This window comes from Notamacropus eugenii, chromosome 2 (assembly GCF_028372415.1).
Source record: "Notamacropus eugenii isolate mMacEug1 chromosome 2, mMacEug1.pri_v2, whole genome shotgun sequence".
NCBI lineage: Eukaryota > Metazoa > Chordata > Mammalia > Diprotodontia > Macropodidae > Notamacropus > Notamacropus eugenii.
The window spans coordinates 80,256,415-80,281,127 of record NC_092873.1 but is presented as its reverse complement, the minus strand read 5'-3'; the positions used below and the strand labels follow the sequence as shown (position 1 = coordinate 80,281,127).

At 39.1% G+C, this 24,713-nt stretch overlaps 1 protein-coding gene across 2 annotated transcripts in view; it reads left to right on the top strand.

Annotated features, from left to right (window-relative positions):
- Positions 1–24,713, top strand: part of AGFG2 (ArfGAP with FG repeats 2) — a 50,608-nt gene that overhangs the window by 341 nt on the left and 25,554 nt on the right. The window contains exons 1-5 of one of the 2 annotated variants that reach the window (XM_072641394.1): positions 31–14,725; positions 14,986–15,079; positions 20,779–20,894; positions 22,553–22,700; positions 23,272–23,422. In XM_072641394.1, the coding sequence (XP_072497495.1) occupies positions 15,026–15,079; positions 20,779–20,894; positions 22,553–22,700; positions 23,272–23,422 (469 nt within the window). In that variant the 5' untranslated portion in view covers positions 31–14,725; positions 14,986–15,025. Of the gene's footprint in view, positions 1–30; positions 14,726–14,985; positions 15,080–20,778; positions 20,895–22,552; positions 22,701–23,271; positions 23,423–24,713 lie in introns of those variants that run through there. The other variant, XM_072641393.1, reaches the window with a different exon arrangement.

Here is a 24,713-nt window from a genome sequence, read left to right as displayed (position 1 = left end):
AGTTGCCGAGGGGCTGCTGGCCTGTTTGCTGGGAGATCCGGGAGGGAGGGGGCTTTTGGAGGAAGAAGAGACCGTCGTGGGGGCCCCTGGGGGCAGAGATGAGGAGCTTTGGGGTGAATAAGAGATCCAGAGAAGACAGTGCGGCCCAGGGAGAGGAAAGAAGGGGGAGCTGAGTGAATGAATGAACGGAGTGATGTTTGCCGGCCGGTAACTATTAGGGGGAATTGCCCTGTGTGAAGAACAGTTTTTGGTTAGTCTGGAGAGGTGACCTGAGGGCGAGGAGCCTCATTTCGAGGGGTGGGAGCCTATCAGGATTGGGTTATCGAATACTCAGTCTTGGAGCTGTGGTGGACCATTAATGAGCTGTTGCTGGACGTGTGAATTGGTCCAGCCCTTCTGGAAGGCAATTGGGAATTATGCTCAAAAAGTGACTAAAATGCCCATACCCATTGACCCAGAAATTCCGCCCTTAAGCATCATTAACTGACAACGTAAACCTTTGAAATATTCTACTCTCTAAATCCCAGTAATTATCTTGATCCTAAGGAGTTCCATGATTAAAAAGAAAGACCCCTCTATGCTTATAGCAATGCTTTTTATTATATATAATAGAGACCTGGGAGACCCTGAAACGGAGTAACTGCCCATCTATTGGGAAATAGCTAAAATAGTTGTCATAAGTGAATGTAATGAAAGATTACACCTGTAAAAAATGAATATGACAAATAAAGAGAAGCATGGGAAGACGTACATGAAATGAGAAAAACATGGGAAGACTTAATGAACTGATGCAGAGTGAAGAAAGCCACCAGGAAAACATTCACTGTGTCTACGACTATGTAAATGGAAAGAGCCACAAAAACAAAATGGTAGGAATTGAATCCTGTGAAATAATAATGAACAAGCTTGGCTTCAAAAGAAGAGATAAGAAAGCACCTCTCTGCCTTTGCTGAAGTGAAGGAAGTGGGGGTGTGAAACATTGCATAAACTATCAGACTTTAAAAAATTTGTTGGCTAGTTTTTATTGAACTTTTCTCCCTGCTTTTGTTATACAGGGATGGCTCTCTAGGAGAGAATATGTGTATGTATGTGTGTATTTATGTGTATGTATGTATATGCACAAGCACACATATGTTTATATGTGAACAAAATATACCAGTACAAGTTTATCTTTTTAAAAAATGGGATAGTGATCTTGGTCCTTGATGGAGTAGTAGTGGAAGTCTGAGTGGGATAGAAATTTGGAGAGGAAGCCATCCTATCCTGTTAAAGAGACATAGGAGAAATGGGACAAAAAGGGAAGAAGCTCTGTAGTAAAATGTAGCACAGGGACACTAGATAGGGCTGAGATTTGGAACCCAGAAGTGGAAAAGACAGGAAGTAGAATAAAATGGTCACTGACTAATAAATAGAATATTCAGCAAGAAGCAAAAGAGCCCCAGTTCCAAGAAAGGTACTTTTCCTCTTCCTGGTTCATCTCCTTCCCTGGATGCGGAGGTTTAGAAATCTAAGATATGCTTCTTTATTCAGGTTGGCATCTTGACAGTTGAGGAACCATATTTTACTCAGGTGTCAGCCCTTATCTCTCAGGAATGCATAAGAGAGGAAAGTGCTATGAAAGGAGTTCTCCTATTCTGTCAATTCAGTCAGGTATCAGCTCTGAAGTAACTTAAATTTAAATTGAAATAAATAAAAATTGAAGTAATTTAAATTGATTCTTTGAAGGGAATTTAAGTGCTCACCCAAAGTGCAATAATTTATACACTTGAGCTGACCAGAGTCAAGGACCAAGAGACCTTGAACCAACAAGCAGGTTCCATCCCACATTTTAGTGGGTTCATGTTAAACTGCTTAGGTGATAAGACTTCCTTTTTTGGGTCATGCCCTGTCTAATTTGGATTCACAGTGGTGGTCCAGTAGGCCGAGTTATATTGAAGTGCTTTTCTTCTTGAGGGATAAGGCAAAAAGCATGTCTAAAGTTAGACTGCTGGATTTTAATTGCAAGGCCCTTGGTTTGAGTTTGACAATGATTTACTATGACTGTTATCTAATGTTTTGTTTTTTAAATATAAGGTCTTATTTCTCTTTTCCTTGTCCCCAAGATACTAAAGAAGACATTCTTTTTCTCCTCACGTTTTAAAATGGGGGAGAAATGAGATAACAGAAGTTTATCAACTTTTTTTATTGTTGAGTCACTGTTTACTATATTTGTTGTTTGAATTTTTTTTGAATTTATGGGAAGTAAAAAACTTAGGATACGGGTCTTCCAAGAGCAGATTTTTTTTCCTGGAAAATTATTTCCTTCTTTATCAAACCTACCCCCTTCCATATTGAATAGGTATATTTTGAGAATGAACCGGATCATTCCCCCTAAACTAAAGTCTCTTGTGGTCCATACAATATTGCAAAGCCTGTGGGTGGATGGTGATAGGACAGAGTACTGATGTGATGAGAATTATGATTGGACGGTCCAGTACACAACACTCCTTTCTCCTGAGTTCATGCTTTTGTACTGGCTGTCCCCCATGTCTGCAATTTTCTCCTTCATCTCATCCTCCAAGCTTCTCTGACTCCCTTCAAATCTCAGCTAACAATCCATCTTCTGCAAGAAGTCTTTTTCAATCCACCTAAATCCTAGTGCCTTCCCTCTGAAACTGCTCCCACTTTATTCTGTACGTAGCTTGTTTGTACGTAGTTGTTTGCCTGTTGTCTCCCCCATTACAATGTGAACTTTTTGAGAACAGGAACTGCTTTTTGCCTTTCTTTGTATCTCCATCATTTAGCCTGACACAGAGTAGGTGCCTAAGAAATGATAATGATTGACTGACTAGAACAGGAGTGGGGGAAACTTTTGGCTTCAAGGCCACATGTGGCTCTCTCTAGGTCCTCAAGTTTGGCCCTTTGACCGAATCCAAACTTTTCTGACAAGTTTGGATTCGGTCAAAGGGTCAAACTTGAGGTCACAGGTTCCCCATCCCTGGACTAGAAGAAAAGTTTGGGAATTGTTTTTAGGACAAAGGAGGTAGGAAGGGAAAGAAATCCTGGCTGTAGGATATAGGATAGGAAAAAAAAATTGGAAGGAGTGACATAATTGATTGGTTAAACCCAAGGGGTCCTGGAAAGAAAATGTAGGAAAGCAGTGAGTTGACTTGTTAACATAGTTGACTGTAATTTCCTTAAAAAAAAGTTATGGTAAATAGGAAGTCCTGGCTTTGTCATTACTTTTATGATTTTTGTTCTGCTCTAGCCTATAAAGAATGTTTCCAGATTCTGGCCTGTGGCCACATCAAATGCCATAAAAGCAAACAGTTCATAATATGTGGGTAAGAATTGCCTCGGGTGCCTAGCTTGGGTAACTGTCCTTGGATGAATAGTCCTTCAATGAGTTAGAGGAAGGAGGAAATAATTTGGGACACAGTTTTATAGAAACAAAAGACATTCACTTTGTAGGAAGTTCATTTTTCACATGACAGTGAAATTGTGTCTCCTCTCACTGTTAGCCTCCATTTGGACTTACCTTCATCATGATCCCAGCTGTAGAAGTAGGAATGGTTTTGTGCAGAATGTACTAAGGCCTGATTTGTTTAATATTGAGAACGACTATAACTGACTAGGCACTACCTGGAATGTACAACATTGGGCCTTGCTTCCTAGGAACTTAGTTTCAAGGGAATTAAGTGGGACTGCAGCTTCTAGTTTTAGTTTTAAAGAAGATAGAGAAAAAGTTTTATTTTATGTATAAAGAGTTTTCCAGAGGTGATAGATTTTGGGGGGAGGGATGGTTTGAGTGTTGGAAAAAGGGCTCATTAGTGCTTCAGGAAGAATCACTTGACTCCTGGTGCTGAGTGTAGAGTTATCCCTTTACTACACAGGGGAAACCTGGATCAAGATGGAGTTGAACTGGGGTGGCTTTTAGGCTTGGAAGGGAGAGAAACATGGGGGGAACCTGAGGAAGAGTCTGTGAGCACTCTGGGGCAGGGCTACATCTTACCCTTTTAGCCTGGAATAGAATGAGTTGACAGCTTTTTCAAGGGGGGTGTACCAAGTTCTAGTTCTATATGGTTGAAAGAAAGGTGACTTGCTGAATAGGAGGTTGAAAGTTATGCCAGTGACTATACATGTATAAATTATATTGAATAGTTTGCCTTCTCAATAAGGAGGGGTGGGGTGGGGAGGGAGAGAATTTGGAGTTTTAAAAGAAGATGTTAAAATCTGTTTTTGCATGTAACTGGGGAAAAATAAAATATGAAACAAAAGGAAAAGAAAGTTTTGCTGATTCATTTTTACAGACAGAGGCAGCACCCACATGTTGATTAAAATCAGCTCATACATTTTTGACCCTTGTCAGACTCTGAGTTGGGAAGGCAGCCATTGGAGAAAAGTGGAATATGAATGGAAAAAAATGGGAGGATGTCTAAGTGAGAATAATAAAAACATTTTAAAGTGCCTGACTGAGTCACTGCCTGTAAGCACAGCACTGTTCAGGGAAGGGAAATAAATGAATTGGATTTTGCTTTTAAAGGCCATTGTGTTTCATTGTGCCTGAATGGAAAAATCTGCCCCTACTTTTCAGGGATGTAGAATGTCAGACAAAAAGCATCACCGAGACTCGCAGCAGAAAAGGGTAGTTGAATTGGCATCTCTGGTAGAGTTTATCTTTCCAACGGGTGGGTCCCCAAACAATTTTCCTAGAGCTTTGAGGGGAGAGATAATGATAAAGTATATCTGGATTTTTGAGAAATTTCTTTTGAATACTGGTTTTGTTTTTTTCCTGATTGGAAATGTTTTTTCAGGAGTGGTTTTCATAAGGTTGAGGTGGCAGTATAATGTAGGGAAGGAGGGGAGAGAATAAACATTTTTATATAGTGCACTGTACTTAACACTTTTTACAAATGTTATCTCTCTTATCCTCATAACAATCCTGGGAACTAGTTGCTGTTATCACTCCCATTTTCCAGTTGAGGAAAGTGAGGTAAACAGATGTTAAGTGACTTGCCTAGGATCACATACCTATTTAAGTGTCTGAGGTCAAATTTGAATTCAGGTCTGACTGGTTTCAGACCCAGCATTCTATCCACTGTGCTGTTTTTAGAAGAGTTACCAGAGAGAGAAGCTACTGGTATTAGCTGTTTCTAAATTTATAAGAATGTTGACACAGTTGTCAGTCTTGAATCTGACCTCCTTTTTAATTCTTTTTCTTTCCAGCCCTACTCTGCAAATCTAATTTCAGTGTTCTAGATGTAGATTCCATTTTTGTCCACCTAGTAAATATTTTGGCAGAGGTTATTTTTTTAGCAGTCCCGTTATAGAATGATTCTGCCACTCAGCTGTGATGAGTCAATAAGTGCTCCATCTAAAAGTAAGGTATTTGGGTGGTAGTGGGACCTGAGTTGTCTTAACAGAATCATAGAATACTAGAGTTAAACATAATCCAAGAGACTCACTCCCATTTTTTTTCGCTTGTTCTGGTTGCATCTCCCTCTATGAGCGGGGGAAGAAGGATGGACATATCATCACCTTCCCTGGGGAGGATAGGTATAGGTTTTTCTTTTTGACTCCTCAGTTTCCTTAACTCTGCTTATCTAATGGCTTGTGATTAGAGCAAAGGAAAAATATTTTTGTCTGCCTTATTCAACCAGGTAGGTCTGAGGGCAGTGGTGCCCTGCCCTTATTTACTAATTCACTAGTTTCTAGAAATGCAGCCTTGTATATTGGATAGATTGTTGGATTTGGAATTAAGAAGACTTGAGTTCAAATCTCACCTGACATGTTCTAGCTGTGTGACTACTGGCAAATTATATAACCTTTCTGAGCTCAAAGCATTTCTTCAAGACAATAAATACTTATAGACGGTGGGAGAAGTCTGGGGTAGCAGTCTCTTTTCAACTTACTCATAAATTTGCCCTTCCGATGTCAGACAGTGGTTTGTGATCAGAGGAGGTCTGGACTTGATTTCTTAAGTTAAGTACCACCAGATTACTTTTTAAATCTTAGGCAAGGCCTATGTTTTTTGAACCTCTGTCCATCTGTTTTCCTCTTGCTATTTCCTTCAACACTAGTAGTAATATTTGGTTCATAGAATTTAATACCTGGAAGAAACCTTAGAGGCCATCTTACTACAACCTCTACCTTACCAATCATTTCTCTTCAAATATTCTCGATGATATTTCCAATCCTTTCTCCAAACACCCCCACTTTTCAACCTTTTCTTGAAGACTTTCAATTCTGGGAAACCCAGCATTTCCAGAGGCAGCTCATTCAGTTCATATATGGGTGGTGCCATTTGTTGGGAATTTTTTCCTTACATCAAATTGGAATCTACCCAATATAAGGAAAATCTTGGCTGAAGCACTTAATAGGTAAGCACTAAAGCAATTATTAATAATTCAGCATTTTCCATGCATCTGATTGAAGGGAACTTTGTGCTTCTATTTGGTCCCATTCCTCCCTCACATCTTTTCTGGGTGATAAATAGATTAGTTTATTCAGGATGAATTTGTGTAAGAAAGCAATAGAAGTGACTAAAGGCATTTGCAGAGGTGGGAGATCCACAAATTATATTACATATGTTTTCATACTTTTTCGATGTATTGATCAGCTATATGGTATTTTTCAAAACCTCTTTGTTTTGGTCTTTAAGAATACTGTTTATTATATGGGATGAATCTCTGGGAGTCAGAAAGGAGGGTTACTGGGGGAAATTATGTGATTAAAAAAGTCAAAAAGATCAATAAAAACATTTTAAAATTTGTTTGAAAGACATGACTAAAAGTGGGGAAGAGCAAAGAGGAACGATAAGAAGGTATTGGAATTGAGTTTATAGATTAAGAAACTTATATTTTCTAAAGGATTAAATAACATTGAATCAGAACCAGGTTGGAAACTGGATGGTGCTACACATCATTTAATGGAGACATGGTAGATAAATCCGAGGCTCATACGTTTTCATACATGGCCAATGTGGGAATTGATTTTGCTGGACTCTGCATGTTGATTACAAGGGTTTGTTTGGTTTCTTTTTCAAGTTGGGAATGTTGGGCTGGGAGGAGGATTAGGGAAAAGGTGACTAAAAAAAGAAAGAAAAAAAGGCCATTTAACATTTATTTTTTTTTATGCACAGAAGGCCAGAAAGAATCACATAAAAGTCTGACAGCTGTAAAAGTTACATATATTATACACTTAAAAACAAAAGCATCATGTACATGGCAGAGATTCATAGTTTAAAGTACAAAACAAGCCAAAAAGATAGGTGCTGGCCTAGTTTAGCTGTAGTCCTGTCAGTGTATTCCTTTCCAACTCTGAGACTGATTCTAAAGTGATCCTCCCTTTTCCCAGAAGCAATCAAGAGTTTATTTCTTTGGATACAGGTGTCCAGAGACAAAGAGTATCGGTGCTACAAATCTGGCACAAATGAAAGAATTGGATTGGCTTTTTCCATTGTTGACCAGATGTGACCTCTTTATCTCACTGACTGAGCAGGTTGAGTGCATTTCATTAGTCAAGGTGGAAGCAAAATATGGACAGGCTGGTATTGGGGGAGAGGAGTGGCAGAGACAGGAAGTATGTGATATTTCCCCTGAAAGTCCATGAAAATAATTTCCTTGACTGAAGGGCACCTTTCATAGACTTCTAGATCTGGTACAGATATGTATTTTATATAAGAGACTAAATAAGAGGTTCTCAAATGTAATATCATGTTATCTGCTAGGTAATTCAGATGCAATTTAGCATTGCATCTGAGGTAGAGGGAATGTGACTGAGCTAAAATAAGAGGAAGGGAGCAAGTATTAAGCACCTACTAAGTGCCAGGCACTGTTCCAAGTATTATAAATATCTCAATTTTAATCATCAAAACATCCCTGGAAGGTAGATGGTATTTTTATCCCTATTTTACAGTTGAGGAAACTGAGACAGAGAGGCTAAGTGACTCACCCAGAATCACACAACTAATAAATATATTAGAGGTGGGATTTGAATTCAGATCTTCTTGATTACAGCCTAATGCTGTATCTACTTTGTTGCTACCTAGGCTGATTTTCCATGATCTTTGATAAGTTCATACAGTTCTGGAGCATCATATTTAGAAAGGATATGGGTAAGCTGAAGCATAATAAGGATGATGTAATTCAGAGCATGCCATGTAAAGATCATGAAGCTAGAGTTGTTTAGCCTGATGAAGAGAAGACTAGGTTGTTAGATGTGAGAAGGGTTTCCACTTTGCTTGACCTTTGAGGGCCAAACCAGAACTATTGAGTAGAAGTTAAAGAAAGGCAAGTTTCAGTCTATATAAGAATCACCTAATGATTAGGGCTGTCCAACATTAGGACGAACTAACTGCCTTGGTAATGGGGAATTCATCATTTCTTTGGGTGGTAGATTAAATGAACTGAAGTTCTTGGTTTATACAGTTGTTTAAGGCCTTAAGTGATCCTAGGGGTGTCTGTTTTTTTATAGCCTCTTCTTGTCAGAAAGAATAAGTGAGTTATGCACTGAGACACCGGGGACTTAAGATCCTAGAGCTGGAAGGAAACTCAGAAATGAGTTCAGCCCCAATATATGAAGTCATTGACTTAGCCCTGGTCATAACAGGTAGTGAATGTCAGAAGCAGGATTTGGCCGTAGCTTATCTGACTCCAATATTTAACAACTTCCCTCAGCTAATCTCTACTTCATTAAGGAGGATGGGGAACTGGTGAAACTGGCCTTGCTTAGTATGAAGCCAGGGACTGACATATCCATCTTTTTGGATGACAGAATAATAGAATTTAGATTTGAAAAGGACCTCATGGGCCATCTACTGTAACCCTTAAAATATTTATTATGTGTTAGGGACCATGACAAAAATGAAACTATTCTTGCCCTCCAGGAACTTACAGAATCTATCAGAAAAAAACCTTGTAGACACATAAGTATATATTTTCAGTGGGGAAGTAATAGCCACTGAGGGAATCAGGAAGAGCCTTGGGTTGGTGGCACTTGAGAGCCGAGCTTTGTAGGAAACTATAGGGATTCTAAGAGGCAGTGATGGCAGGGAAAGCATTCCAGACATCAGAGACATCCTGTGTAAAGGTACAGAAACAGAGTAATTGTCATGTACGGAACCCATATTTTAATAGCAGTCCTTATAGTATTGTACCTGACTAGTTGCTCATCTAGTCTCTGCATGAAGACCTCTAAGGAGGAATAACCATTTGCTTCCAAAAGCAGCTACTTTGGGATAGCTTTACTTGTTAGAAAGTTGTCCCTGAAATCAAACCTAAATTTTCTTTCCTCTTTGCAACTTCCACCTGGTTCTGCTTTCTGGGACTAAACAGAACAAGTCCAAGCTTACTTCCATTCAAATACCTGAATGTGGTATCATTTCCCCTCCCACCAAGCTCTTCTCCAGGTTAAATATTCCTAGTTTCTTGGCACTGCCCTCATAACATAGATTCAAGGCCTTATACCATCTTGGTTGCTGTCCTCTGAGCACAATGCCACTTATTGTCCTTAAACTGCCATTAAGAACTGGCATACAATCCTTCAGAAGTGGTCTGATCAGAGCAAAGTGCTTTGGGACTATACCCCATTATTCCTGGAAGCTGTGGCTTCCTTAATGGAACACAACACCAATTTAGCTTTTTGGCTGCCATATACTGCTAACTCACACTAAGCTTGTAGTCCATTAAAACTCTCAGATCTTTTTCAGACAAAATGCCTTCTCCCTTTCTCCACTTGTGAGGCTCATTGTTTTAACCCAAATAGAAGACCTTACAATTATTCCTATTAAATTTGCCTTTCAAAATAGATTTTTGTTGATGTTTTGCTTTTACATATCCTAGACTTCCCCCTTGTATCCCTTATCCTTCCTGAAGTGATATATTATAACAAAGAATTTTGTTAAAAGAGGAAGAGGAATACAGTGCAAAAATCTGTTCTTAGATGCAATGCTTCCTACCCATGGACTTTTTCTCCCATCTCTGCAAAGGAGTGGGGGAAGGTCATTTCTCATATCTCTCTTTGAGGCCTAGCTTGTTCTTATAATTTCACAGATTCCTATTCAACTTAATCTTAGTCAATTTAGCATAGGGAGATAGCATACCTATTGACCTTGGAGCCAGGAGACCTAGGTTCAAGTCCTGCCTCTGACAACCCTGCTACCATGACCCTGGGCAAGTCACTTAGCATCTCATTATTCTAGACCACCCTCTAAAACTATAAAATTGTAAAGAAGTGGGTGACCTGAATAGGTAAAGGAAGTTTCCTTATCTGGCAGTTTCCTATACCTTTATCAATGAAGTCCAGTCCTTTTCACTAAATTCAGCTTAGTGCTCTAACCAGTCAAGATCTTTTTGTACCCTTATTCAGTTAATCATTGTTTTTAGCTCTGTTTACCCCCACTCCCTCCTCCCAGTTTTGTGTCATCTGTAGACTTAATGAGTATGTCATCTATACTTTTAAGTCATTAATAAGTGTTAAATATCATAGGGCCAAACACAGATCTGGTGGGGCAGAATGCCAAGGAATGCCCTCCTGCCAAGTTACTTTTGAATCATTAACAGCTAGGTGGATAGAGCAGTAGGCCTGGAGTCTGGAAGACCAGAGTTCAAATCCAGCTTCATACTAGCAGTGTGACCCTGGGCAAGTTATTACTTAACCACTGTTTGCTGCAATTTCCTCATCTGTAAAATGGAGATAATAATAGCAACGAACTACGTCTCAAGGTTGTTGTGAAGATAAAATGACAGTATTTATAAAATGTTTTGCAAATGTGTAAAATGCTAAATAAACGCTAGCTCTTGTTAACAACTGTTCTTTGAGACGATCCCTGTGTTGCTTCCAAGGCCTAATTTTTTTGCCATCTAGTAAGCACCTTTTCCATGAGAATAGTATGACATATTTTATTGTTTTGCTAAAATCTGGTTAAACTGTCTATAGCACTCCCCCCATCTACCAGTCAGTTGAAAGTTAACTCTGTCAACAAAGGAAATTACATTAGTTTTGCATGACTTATATTTGATGAAGCCACTTGTAATCGCCACTTCCTTTGCTAGGTATTCACTGTCTCTTTTAGAATTTTAGCAGAAATTGAAGTCAAGTTAAATGGCCTCTGGTTCACAGATTCTTTTCTTTTCCCTTTTTCTGAAAACGAGGCCATTTGCTCTTCTCTAGTCCTGGGGAGCTCCTTTCCTTGAGTCTGTTATCTATCCATCCAATTTAATTCAATAAACATTTATCTAGTGCCTTTGATGGACAAGGCAATGATTAGGTCCTGGGGTTGCAGAGATGAAAAACAAAATCCCTGTCCTGGAGATTCGTTTACTTGAGTGGATAAGACCGTATACAATTAAACATCATACAAGATAGAGTGTGGGAGGGACAAAGGAGAGATCTATGCAAAATGTTCCAGGAAAATGTGAGGGAGTAGTAAATACTTGGAAAGGATGGTGAAAAGGTTCAGTCCTGGAGGAAAAGGTTTGTTGGGGAGGGTCAGAGAAGACTTTAGGGAAGAAAAGTGGCTCTTGAGCTTAAGTTGGAAAAGAAAGATTTAAAAAGGATGAGAAAGTGCATTTGGATGATGATCTGTGTCAAATCCTGGAGGTGGGAAAAAACAGGTTCAGAAACAGCTGCTCTAATTCAGGTTGTCTAAACCTCTTGGGACTCAGATTTTCTAACTAGACCTTGTTTTGGGAGCTGAGTGATGTATTTGTATTGTGTTCGCTGTATTCTTTAACAGTGTGTTCCTGTTTTATGTACACAAAATGTAAAATAATAGGAGTATCTTGTTTGATCAGTCACTTAAGCTAACATGCTTGTGACTCTCTTTATTCACTTTGTTGTTTTTTCCTTCATTGTCACTCCAAAACCCCAGTGTATGCTCAGCCATGGGTTTGTGGTTCTTTCGGTATTTTTTGCTGGATTTTCCCCTAAGCAAGAGCGTGCATTTCCCTGCACACTTGACAGCCCCATTTTGTCAATACCAGTAACCCTTTTGTGATGTGTTTGTTAATGATAAGAAACCAGAAAACCCAAAATGCCTTTCTGCTTTCTATTTCTCTTCCTTCCTCCCCTTCCTGTCCTCCTCCTCCTCCCCCACCCCCACATGGTAAATTAGAGTCATATTCTATACAAGCTATCACTGCGTACTGGATGGTGCCATACTAGTTCAAATTGGCATCCGAGGGCTTCCTTCTTGTAAACTCCTAGAGAGCCTCAGTCTTAATACATTTGTGTATCTCTCCTTCAACCTAGCACAAAGCCTCATATGCAGTAGGCAATCAGCTGCTAAAGGAATGGTAAAAAGGAAGGTACAAGGAAGGGACCCTGGGGAAAAGGATGAAGTTATAAAAGCAGATTAGATCATAAGGTCAAGATACCATCTCTGCTGAATTTTGGAATGTTTCTGTAGAGTTTCAGTCTGGTCACAAGAAAAAATCATGACAAGAATAATGATAATAGTAGATGATATATCAACTTTACTGTTTAAAGTTCACCAGTAACCTGTTAAGGTCGATTGTACAGGTGTTATTCCATTCTGTATCTTTCTTGTCAGCAAGTGTCAGTCAGAGGCAGGATTTGAACCCAGATTCCTTCAGATCCCCCAAGTCTGGCATTCTTTCCATTCTTGAGGAGACAAGACCTGGTGAAAGGAGGAAGGAAAAAAAAGCCTGGGAGCTCTGCTACTTAGGAACAATTAATTGTACCAACTAGATGGCCTGAGAAGAGGAAACTAGAGCAATCCTGAAATGTGATCTGTGGATGCCTCAGCATCTGGAGCAGGTCAAATATTGTGAAAGTAAAGAATCCTGGCTTCTCTGTATCCTTTATTATGCTCTTGGGAAAGCAGTTTTCTCTGCTGACTCCTACCTTTCCTGGGTATATTTGACACCTTTCTCTTGGAAGTCTGAGCTACAAGTTTCTGGATATTTCTATACCACAGCTGAACTGCTGTAACCCTAACAAGCATCCATGAATCTGTTCTTAATCAGCACCTGTCCACTGGGACAGAATTCCAGGAAAGAAAGCAGTTATTTGTCTGGTCCTTCAGTGTTCACTCTGTTCTGTGTCATCTGTTCTTCCACCCCCATAGCCTTCACTTACATTCATAAATACTGCTGTTTTTCTAAACTTGGCAATGTCACCTTTTTTCCTCTGTGTATATATCCCTGTCTCCTCCCTATCTTTGTGAAATTTTACGATTTCTACTTAGGAAACAGTAAAGTTTCCCATCATTCCCTTGAATTCAGGAAAATCCAAAAGGATTTTATATGAAACTGTGACTCTACATTTCATAATACTTGCTTTAGAAAAGTACATAAATGTCCATTTTTTTCTCCTTCCTTTGTCTTGCTAGAAACATTAACTGGGACCTATTATAGTTAATTTCTTTGCTTGATTTGGCCAAGTTTTTCCTATTTCTTATCTTTCCTATTAAGTATTTTGCTATTAGGTCATTTTTATTTCCCAGTATGTTCTCCTTTCCCCATCTAGAGAGTCATCCATTATAACAAAGAGTAAAACATAGAGAAGGAAAGTGCAGTTCAGCCAACTAATCATCACATCAACACCATCACATCAACATCTTTTTGGCATTTATTATATAGCTTTAAAAAAAAAATTTAGTTCTAAATTCTTTGCCTTAGGCCCCTTCCCCACCATTGGGAGGGTAAGCAGTATGATGCCCATTCTACATGTGAAGTCATGCAAAACATTTCCATATTAGTCATGTTGCAAGGGGGGAAGGAGGCAAGAAAATAAAGTGAAAAAAACAATATGCTTCTCTCTGCACTCAAAGTTTATCATTTCTCTGAAGATGGATAGCATTTTTCATCCCAAGTCCTTTGCAGCTGTCATGGATCATTGTACAGATCATAGTAGCTACATCTTTCTCAGTTCCACATCAACACAGACTTGACAGTATGTGGAATTTGCTTTATGTAAGGAAAGGGAAACACATGCATTCTTATGTCTGTTCTTTAGTATCAAATTTTGGGGGATTTAAAGCCTTTTTGCTTTTTCTATATTCTGTCATCTGAGATTGTTCCTCTAATTTATTCTTTGTGTCTCTCAGTCACTTCTCTGCTTTAAAATATTTTAGGGGTAGAATATAAAAAAGAAAGTTTTCTTTTGCTAGAAAGAAGCAAATAAAATAGTGGCCCATTCTCTACTCTGCCCCATGGGGTAATTTTGTGCTAAGGTAGGACTGGTAGGAGGCTGTGAGAGGGGAACTGTATCTTTCCTGTTGGAGCACCTCCCCCTGGAAGAACTGGTTTTGTGGCCTCAAGAAAATATCATCCCATTGGCCATGTGGTCTCCACAGGACTCTTTTGACCATAGTTGGATTTGCAGGGAGTAAACAGCACACAGCAGTTATATAAGCATCTCAGCTAAAAGCATGGTTCAAGCTTCCTACAGATCTGTATAGGCTTTTAAATCTTGCTGGATTAAAATAAGTTCCCTAGTGCTTCATAGTAAGATCTAGTAATGAAGGAGGCTGGCAAAAGACCACCTGCCTTCTGTGAAGACTGGGAAAGTAGAGATTGGGGAAGGGTAGAGAAAAGCTCTCTAAGATTTCATGTTTGTTGCCCAATCAGCTATTTGGGGCCTTTTTAGCACAACCATAATGCCATTGGAATATTCTTTTACCCTCCAGGTTTTAGTCTTCAGATGCTTAAGTGCTATACAGACAAACTGAGAAAAATGGAAGTTGGTTGTCTGTGCTTCCAGAAGTGTTCTTAGCTCACAGGTAGGGTACTAGAGAGGTTGATCTGCCAGCCTGCAGGAAAAAAGAATAAGCGGATTCTCTGTTTGCTCTTCAGAGTTGACAGACCCTCAAATGTTTTTGACTGTTCTTTTCTAAACCTCTCCCTGACTCTCACTAGCATTCTTACAAGTCTTTCTCTCTTCTTTCCATAATTAATTTTTTCACCCTTTTCTCTCTCCCCTCGTATTAAGCAGCCTGGCAGTGCTAATCTCATTATACCTCTCTTGCTTTTCCTCACACAGGAGAGGCCTGAATCCCCCTCACCGAGTCAAATCTATCTCCATGACAACCTTTACTGAGCCTGAAGTGATGTTCCTCCAATCTCGTGGAAATGAGGTGAGTTGCCACAGATAAATTTTATTAGAAGGCCTTGGCTTTGCCTGAAGCATTTTATAAAGGGTTTCTGTGTTTCTGAAGTTGAGACTTTTTTTCTTTTGGTTAGAATTTTCTTGTCTATTTTTGGGGGAAGGACAAAAATTTTTTTATTCTGAATTTTAAATCCCCCTAAAGAGCATTTCATACACATAGCTCAATACAAAAGGATGATTTTATATGAAACTGAATTGCCGTTTCAAACTACTTGCTTTTAAAAAATTGAAATTTTCACAGTGCTTTCAAGACTTCCCTGCTTGTCTGTGCTTCCTTTAGAGTCTCTTCTCTTCTGTGTATTTTTTAAAACAGTTAAATAGACCTTATTTTTTTGGTATCACTATTGCTTGTCCTTTATTCCCTCTTACCTTTTCCCCTGTCACTCCTCAATTAATTGAAAGAAAGAAGGGGAAAAGAAACCACTTCTTGTAATGAATAAGCATAGTCAAGCAAAACAAGTCCACATAGTGGCCATGTCCAAAAGTACATGCCTCTGAATCTTGTGTCCATCACTTCTCTATGGGAAGGTGGGTAACATGCTTCCAGACAGGTGTTCTGGAGAGAGTCATTCATTTGATCAGAGTTCTTACATCTTTCAAAGTTATTTTTCTTTAAAATGTTGTCATTGTATAAATTGTTCTCCTGGTTCTCTGATTATTTCCTCCCTAGTGTTATCCTCCTTCTTCATCTCCACCCCCCCATCTCTTCTTGTGTTGAGCTTGATGTATTCCTACACCAAACTCTTGTGTATGTTTGTCTGCCCTATTGCTGGAATAAATTTACTTTTTGAGGTTTATTTGGACTCTTGTGTTTGTATTTTAAAAGTTCTACTCAGCTCTGGTCTTTTCATCAGAAATACTTTTAAATCCTCTATTCCATTCAGGGTCCATTTTTTTTCCCTGTAGGATTATTCTCATCTTTGACATGATAAATTACTTTTGATTATAAGACTTCTGTCATTTGGAATATTCTATTCCAAAATCTCCTTTTACACTGATAAGATTTCAACACAATACTATTTCATCACATTTATATACCATATCTTGTTCTTATTGCCCTCAATTTTGGGGCCTCCCTTTCTATTCCTATTCTTTGATTCCTCAAAAAGAGCTTTAATATTTTTGTACATCTACTCAATCAGCTATTTATTAAATGCCTACTTTGTGCTAAATGGACACTGTGCTAAGTGTTGGGGATACAGAAAAGAGGCAAAGGACTAATCCCTTTCTTCATCTTCATCTTCCTTCCCTCTAATCCCCTCCTTCCATTCTCTCTTTCCTTTCTACTTCCCTGTTGAGTGAACTGTAATTCTTGACTCAACTCTGTGTGTGGATGTGGGTGTATTCCTTCTTTTGAAGACTTCAGTTAAGAGTTTGGTTCTAGTGTCAGCCCCTTCCTCTCCACCCATCCCCTCATATATATATTGATGTTTACTTGTGTACCCTTTTTTTGTTTGCTAATTCTGCCACCCTACTTTTTGACTTTGAACTTAATGTTAGGGTTCAGCCCTGCAACACTTCTGGGCCTATCATGTTACTGCTCTCTTGAAGTATTGAATGTTGTGTTATTCTAGGATCTCAGGGGACAGGTGGGGAACCTGCAGGCTTTCTGTGCTCCCAAAGTGGTCTGATCAGAGTAACAGCTGATTGTTACCTCCCTTGGTCTGATTTCTTTGAATAGATAGCTATTCTCAGCCCCTATCCGCCAGCTGGAAAGCCCTCTTGGTTCAGAGTGATAGAAGTGGTTATTGGTTATTCCTGGGTAGGCTGGTCTAGATGCTTTAAGTGAGTCCCTGATCCGAGGCTGTGTTCTGAGCTATCCTGATGCTGCTGTCTTCTGAACTTCCTTTCTCCATATCCTGTACTCAGGGCCTCCCTTCCTAGGAACACAACCTTTGTCCCTTTCTTGGTCTGCCCTATATCTATGATCCAGAAATGGATGATCAGCAACAAAGCTGCCAGTTCACCTATGTCTCCATTTTCACCTGTTATGGGTCTTCAGGTGATCCAGTATGGGTCAGCCACCTCCTCTTGTGCTGATGCACAATATCTCTTTGGTTGCTGGAGTGTTCCGCATGCTGCATGCTTCTAGACAAAATCTGTCCCGTGTCCAGAGACCTTTTTGTTTGCCTCCCTGTGCTGAGCTGTGCTGGACAAAGGTCTTACTATGACTTTTTCTGGATTTCTTCATCAAGATTCAGTCTGCATTTTCTAAATCTGTTTGGAGGACTTTGTAGATGAGAATTCACCACACTGCTTCCTACCACTCTGATATCTTGATGTCTGCCCAGATTTGAATAAGTTTTCATACTGATGGGTGTTTTTCTTCAGGCTTGGAGGCAAGGCCATACTTCATCCCATATTGTTTTTTCACTGTACCCTAAAGGGTATAATTCTATTATTTGTTCATGTGTGTCCAGCAAATTATTGATGATATAGTTTATGGTTTGTCTGTGACCTTCATCAGAGGTACAAATAGGGGAAAGGAGATTCATCTGAGTACCTTTGTAGAGAAACTGTCAAACACTTACTGTGTTCACGTAGACTGAGCAGAGAAGAAAGGCTGTTTTGGGGAAAAGTCTTCGTGAGGTGTGGGTTCTACTTTTTTGGGCTCAGTGCAAATCCAAGTCATTTAAGTTAATTCATTGCCAAAACAAATAAGAAAAATAGTGACAGTGAAACATTTTAAAACATACTCAGAAGAGAGCAGAAGAAAGTTCAGAAGGGGACTCGGACAAGCAGGATAATGCTGAGACTGCTGGGTTAAATTTAATATGTACTTTCAAAGAAAAAAACAAAACAAGCTGTAAGTAATAGACTCAGTGTCATATGCAATCATTTTTGTTTTTCATTTACGGAAATGTTCATGTCTAATGTTTGTCAAGTTCATAATAAAAAAAGAAAGTGAATTCCTTATACATAAAACTGAATTCTGAGGATCAGTGTTATTCCAAGGAGGCAGCATAGGGTACGGTGGAAAGTACACACCAGGTTTAGAGTCCAAGCACCAGCACTATTGACTCTGTCACTGATGAAGACATAAAAAGCTCCAATTCTCAATTGAACGGTAGGAATTCCAAATGTTATTTTTAAGCCTAAGAAGTTCTTTGTCCTGACTCTGCAAGACCTTGCTGATAACAAGAATGTGAAATAGTTCCAGGAAGTAAAGACAGCTGTCCTTTGTTTGGTGTTCCTTTCCTTTGAAGAAACCCTTTTCTTGACCCTTCTACAATCCATAAATTATCTTAACTGATAACATTTTGTTCCCTTTTGGTGTAAGGTATAAAACCTTCTTTATGAAACTTACTCTTTGGGAAGAAATGTCTGTGTCTAAATTTTAGCCTCATTCTCATTCTTTTGTAATCGCAGAATTAAAAAGATTCATTTGTTCCTGAGCATAATTGGCTTGGTTATTAAAATTTTTTTCCCCATAACGTCACTTAGCACCTAAATGACATAACTTCTTTTGGCCTCAGTTTCCTCATCTATTAAATGAAAGGATTGGATTAGGTGACCCCTTTAGAGATGATTGTTGATTTGTCTTTATACAGGGAAATATACTTAATCTAGATGCCCCAGACTGAAGGTAGTAGGTATTGGCAATTTATGTTTGTGTGACATAAAATTTCTGGGCTTTTCATTTTTGACCATCGGGTCCTGATAGACTGGGTTCTTAAAACTTGACCATTACTCACAAGTACCCGACAGCATGATTAGATCTATTAAACTAGGAAATGGGGTAAAGATCTGGCTAAACTGTGGATAAAAACACTGAAACCTAGCCATCCCTACAGGAATTTTGTAGATTTCTTGTAGAGATCATTTTTGTGGAACTTGAACCAAGGATTTTTATTTGTGGAACTTGAACCAAAGATCTTTATTCAAGACACAGCTGGGAAATATCACTTTTTTTTTTTTTTTACAAATTATTTATTTTTAGTTTTCAACCTTCACTTCCCTAAGTTTTAAATTTTCTCTCCCTCCCTCTCATCTCCTCTCCCCAAGACTGTTTGCATTCCGATATAGGCTCTACATAGACATTCTTATTAAACATATTTTCACATTAGTCATGTTGTAATAGAAGAATTAGAATGAATGAGAGGAACCATGAGAAAGAAAAAAAAAAAGAAAGCAAATAGTATGCTTCAGTCTTCATTCAGACTCCATATTTCTTTCTCTGGATGTGGATGGCAATTTCCATCATGAGTCTTTTGAAATTGTTTTAGGTCCTTGCATTGCTGAGAAGGGCTAAGTCTATCAAAGTCAGTCATCGAACAATGTGACTGTTACTGTGTGCAGTGTTCTCCTGGTTCTGCTCACTTCACTCAGCATCAGTTCGTATAAATCTTTCCAGGATTTTCTGAAGTCTGTTTGCTCATCATTTCTTATAGCACAATAGTATTCCATTACATTCATATATCATAACTTGTTCAGCCATTCCCCAACTGATGGGCATCCCCTCAGTTTCCAGTTCTTGGCCACCACATAAAGAGCTACTATAAATATTTTTGTACATGTGGGCCCTTTTCCCATTTTTATGATCTGTTTGGGATACAGCCCTAGAAATAGCATTGTTGGATCAAAGGGTGTGCACATTCTTATAGCCCTTTGGGCATAGTTCCAAATTGCTCTTCAGAATGGTTGGACAGTTCACAACTCTACCAACAATGAATTAGTGTTCCAATTTTCCCACATCTTCCCCAGCAGTTATAATTTTCCATTTTGTCATGTTAGCCATTTTGATAGGTGTGGGTACCCAAGAGTTCTTTTGATTTGCATTTCTCTAATCCATAGTGACTTAGAGCATTTTTTCATATGACTAGATAACTTGAATTTCTTCTGAAAGCTGCCTGTTCATATCCTTTGACCATTTATCAATTGGGGAATGACTGGTCTTCTTATAAACAGAAATGTCACCCTTTTGATATTCTATTCCTCTTTTAAAAAATAGATTGAATACATTGACAGATAACCATATGTAAATGAGTACTAACTCATAAACTTTCCTGGATATTTTTTCTATATCTTCTTCTAGGTTTAAGATTGCTGAATTCAATCTGCTGCATAGTTCCAAAGAGATTGAAACATTAAAAAAATCAAGGTGATGGAGATGCATTGTTAGAAAAAGATGAAATATTTCTTTCTAGACTTTGTGTCTCCTTGTGCCTAGGACATAGACTCTTGATAAATATTTGTTTAATTCAACTTCTTTTGCAAATTAAATTCCTCCTTCCTCAACTAAGCACAAAGGTTTATAAAATGCCTGTTAAATGGTGTTTGTATTCCTCATACTGACCAGTATGAAGAACTTGGATCTTAAGACAAGGGCCTCTGATCAGCCCCAAAACCACACACTCAAGACCATTAGAGGCATCATGCCTATAAATTTTCAACAGTTCTCAGGGGAGGAGGTGGGGGTGGGTGGGAAATGTCTGTGGGACACACTTAAGTTTAATCTGTATCACTAATATTTTCTTCATGCTTTCTTAAGTCTAGACAGTCAGCAAACTAATAAATCAGGCTCTGCATCTGCTAACGTATTTCCAAGGTGCAAATGCTCACAACTGAAAATTTTTTAGCTCACTTCTGGTTGGGGGTATGTGTGTTTTTTACTTTAAGCAGTCTTCTACAGCACCTGTGTTACTTGTGTCTCCTCTTGTGCCACAGTTTTGCAGGAAGATCTGGCTGGGTCTCTTTGATGCACAAACCTCCTTAGTCCCAGACTCCAGGGACCCTCAAAAGGTGAAGGAGTTTCTTCAGGAGAAATATGAGAAGAAGCGATGGTAATCATGGAGGAGGGAGGAAATAGCTACATAGATTATGTGAGATATATATTCTTCTCTTTCCAGATATAAATTTGGGGCTTCTGTGGAAGCTTTGGTTAAATCTTTATAGATTTAATCATAGCTAAGTCCTGTCTTAATTCTACAGAACTAGTCTTTGTTGAAGGACAGTATTTCTTGTCCTTAGTCACTTGTCACATACAATTGGTGTTCCTCAAGTTAACAGAGCAAACGGATTAGTTAAACTGATGGGAGCATATAGACAGCAATGTGTATTTATTCATACAAAGTTGATATCTTTTGTGGGGAGAGAGAAATTGGGAGCAGGTATTTTTAGCAGGTGAAGTCTGAACCTTCATTATCTTAATACCTTCTTAATGGTATTAAGTTTAATGATATTCTCTCCTTCCCCCCCGAAATTATTAGGAGATATACTGACAAATTATTGTTTTGTTTTCTCAAAGAAGAAACCATGTTGTTACAAGCAGTTCTTAGTTTTCTCTCCAAGGTGGTTTTTTTTCTTTTTAAGTTTTGATTTCTAGTTACAGGGTAATGGAAGAAAGCAGGTTAATTTTAATAGGACAGTGTTTTAGATGTGCTCTCCATTCTAAGGGATTTGACCTTCTGGACAGTGCTTCTTAACCTGGGATCCAAACATTGATTTCAAGGGGTCTGTGAACTTGAATGGGGAGAGAAAATCTTTATTTTTGCTAACCTGTGATTGAAGTTAACCTTTCCTTTAATTATGAATGTAGGCAATAAACATTATTTTGAGAAGGGGATTATAGGCTTTGCCAGACTACCAAAAAGAGCCATGATACAAAAAAAGGTCAAGAACCCCTGGTCTTGGGGAAATGCTCTGGATTAGGAGATGTTACTGAGAGCAAAGTATATGCACAGAGGCAAAATAGGATAATTAGAGGTAGAAAGAAGTGACAAATACAGAAATGCACAGAGCCTGGCAATATGATAGAAACTTTATCTGTGAGAAAGAGGCATTAAGAATTAGAGGAGAAAATAGAAAAGGAAAATATATAGGAAAAAGTTGGGGAGTTTCCATGTTGGCGAATATGGTCATATTTCTATCAGAATTGAGGTGTTTCATTTTAGGTAGGGACTTGCTTAGAACCCAGGTGGCTCAAGATGTTAGAATGAAGAGGATGCTCGTTAGCATTGTTGTCGTAATACAGATTCCTTGTCACTAAAAGTCTTTCTGTAGCAGCTGCATGACCACCTGTCACAAATGTTCTAGATCAGTGGTGTCAAACTCAAATAAAAAGGGAGGCCACTAATCTCTACCTAAGGATCCCTCCAGACTGCATATTGACTTGGTTTTAAGATGTAATATTATCCGTTTTCTATTGTATTTTTGTTGATCTTGTTAAATATTTCCTCATTACATTTAAACCTGGTTCAGGCCTCACTTGGGGCTTTACTTGCAGGCTGCATGTTTGACACCTCTGTTGTAAAGGACATCTTTGCATTGTTTGAGAGGTTGGACTAGACAATATCTAAATTCTCTTCCAACTCTGAAAACACCATGATTTGATTCAGATATTGTAATGTCTGCTTTCCTAGGAGTTGAAGGAGCACATAAACTGGGGATACTGTAAGGTGTTACTCCTTCTTGTTCCACTTAGACTGTTTGTTCCTTGAAGGTATGTCCCCCCAGACCAAGTCAAGGGGCCATCCTACACCAAAAGCAGCACCTCTACCCCTACCCAAGATTCCACTCCAGATGTAAAGCCCCTGAGGACACTTCTTGGGGACCCTGTGCCCTCTGTTGCCATCTCCAGCACTAGCCAGGTAGGTGTCAGATACAAAAGCTTAATTTATAGAGAGAAGGAAGATAGAGATCTGTGTTTCAGTCTTTGAATCCTACATATTGTCAAGATAACAGAGCAGAACCTTTACTATGAACTCTGCTTGTATGTTGCTGTCTACTAAAAAATATCCCTGAATCTTATCCGGAATAAACTAGCAGGAAGTAGGGTAGAGGAAAGTCAGAGCAGACTTACTGATTTTACATGGAGGGAGCCATAGAAGGGTTGGGGAAACTTCTTTAGCAACTCTGGAAAAGTAGAACTCTGGTTGATAATTGCTACAGTTGGAATTAAATGCTGTGTTATTTGCTGACAATGTTTCACTAAGGCTGTTGACTTTCCTATGTAAGCCCTAGCCTAAGATCCTGTGAGTTTAGAAACTAGAATGTGAAAGAAACTATCCTGTCTTGCTCGCTGGAATTTTCTCAGTACAGAGACCACATGATTTCCAGTGCATCTTTTTCTCTGGGCTAGAACAATATAAAGTTAGAGGAAGTCTTGCGAGTTTTTTAGGATTCTTGGCTCCATAATTATTATAATTTATTCCTCCCTAGTCTGTCCCCCAAGCTCGGCACTCCCAGCACCCGTGCTCTCAAGCATCCTCCCTCCCTCCAGTCAAGAAAGCTAGCACTGACCTTCTGGCTGATATTGGTGGTGACCCTTTTGCTTCTCCTCAGCCGGCATCGAACTTTGCTGTCTTTGGGGGTAAGTTGGGTCTAGACTTTAAAAAACAAACAGTTTCATGTATTCAAAACGCATCAGATCTAGTAAAGTCCATTCCTTTGGGGTAACTTGTATTTTATTTGATCTTGGAATTAGTTGAGGTGGGGGGAGTGTAGAAGGGGCATTATAGTAATTTTATATTGGTTAGTGGGGAGAGTTTGAGAAGAAGAAACAGTGGTCATAACACTGGGAGCTTGGGTTGAGGTACTAAATAAATTGGAGGGAGGCTCTCAATGAAAGTGGGAGGAATCCCAGAGCTTCCTCTTAAACTTCTGAAAATAATCTTTGTCTTTTTATTCCCCTTTTGTCCTCTCTTGCTCTGCATGTGGTTTGGAGGAGGGATGATGAGACTGCTGTCCCATTGTATTGGCCAGTAGAGGCTGAAGAGTATTATCTGCCTCTCTGTCTTGCTCCACCCCCACCCCCAGCCAAACCCATCTGATTCTGTTGAATTGTAGTTCTATGCCTTGTAAAAACATGCTGAATCATACCAAGGTTTTGGGAGGCAATGTGATATGAAATGGAGTTACAGCTAATTTGACCCACAGAATGATAGGCAGTAGGGTTCCAAATGACGTAGAGGGTCTAAACTGGTAAAGATGAATTGGATCAGATGAAATCTTAGAGGGATCAATGTGAAATTCTGCACTTAGGCTCAAAAAAATCAACCTCATTATGTTGTCCTGTTAGAAATCATGACCTTTGGGAATCTTAGTGAATCATAAGCTCAAAGTGAGTCAACACTGTGACATGCAGCCCAAAAGCTAATGCTGTTGTAGGCTACATAATGCTTCATGGGTAGAGGATAGGATACCAGGAACATGAGCTCTTTGGACTCTGCCTTCCCACCCAAGGTGAATTAATCCATGAAGCCTTGGAACTTGACCTAAATTAGAGTTCTCCTGGGTTAGAGGGTGTTAGTCTTCCATATCTAGCCAGCCCAAGACGTAGCTTCATTTCACCAGCACTCCAGCACCCAGGCTACCTTTCCCTCCATCCTCTCAATCTCTCTCCTATTCCCAATTTCTACCTCTTGCTTTGGGAATAATATTCAGTTTAGCATACCATTATTACTGGAAGGGGCTCTGTTGTTCTCTTCATAATCCCTGTAATTCTGAATTGAAGAATGCCTCGACCAGGGGTGGGGGACCTGCAGCACGAAGGCCATATGTGGCCTTCTAGGTCCTCGGGTGTGGCCTTTTGGCTGAGTTCAAGTTTTACAGAACAAATCCTTTTATTAAGGGAATTTGTTCTGTGAAGTTTGAATTCAGTC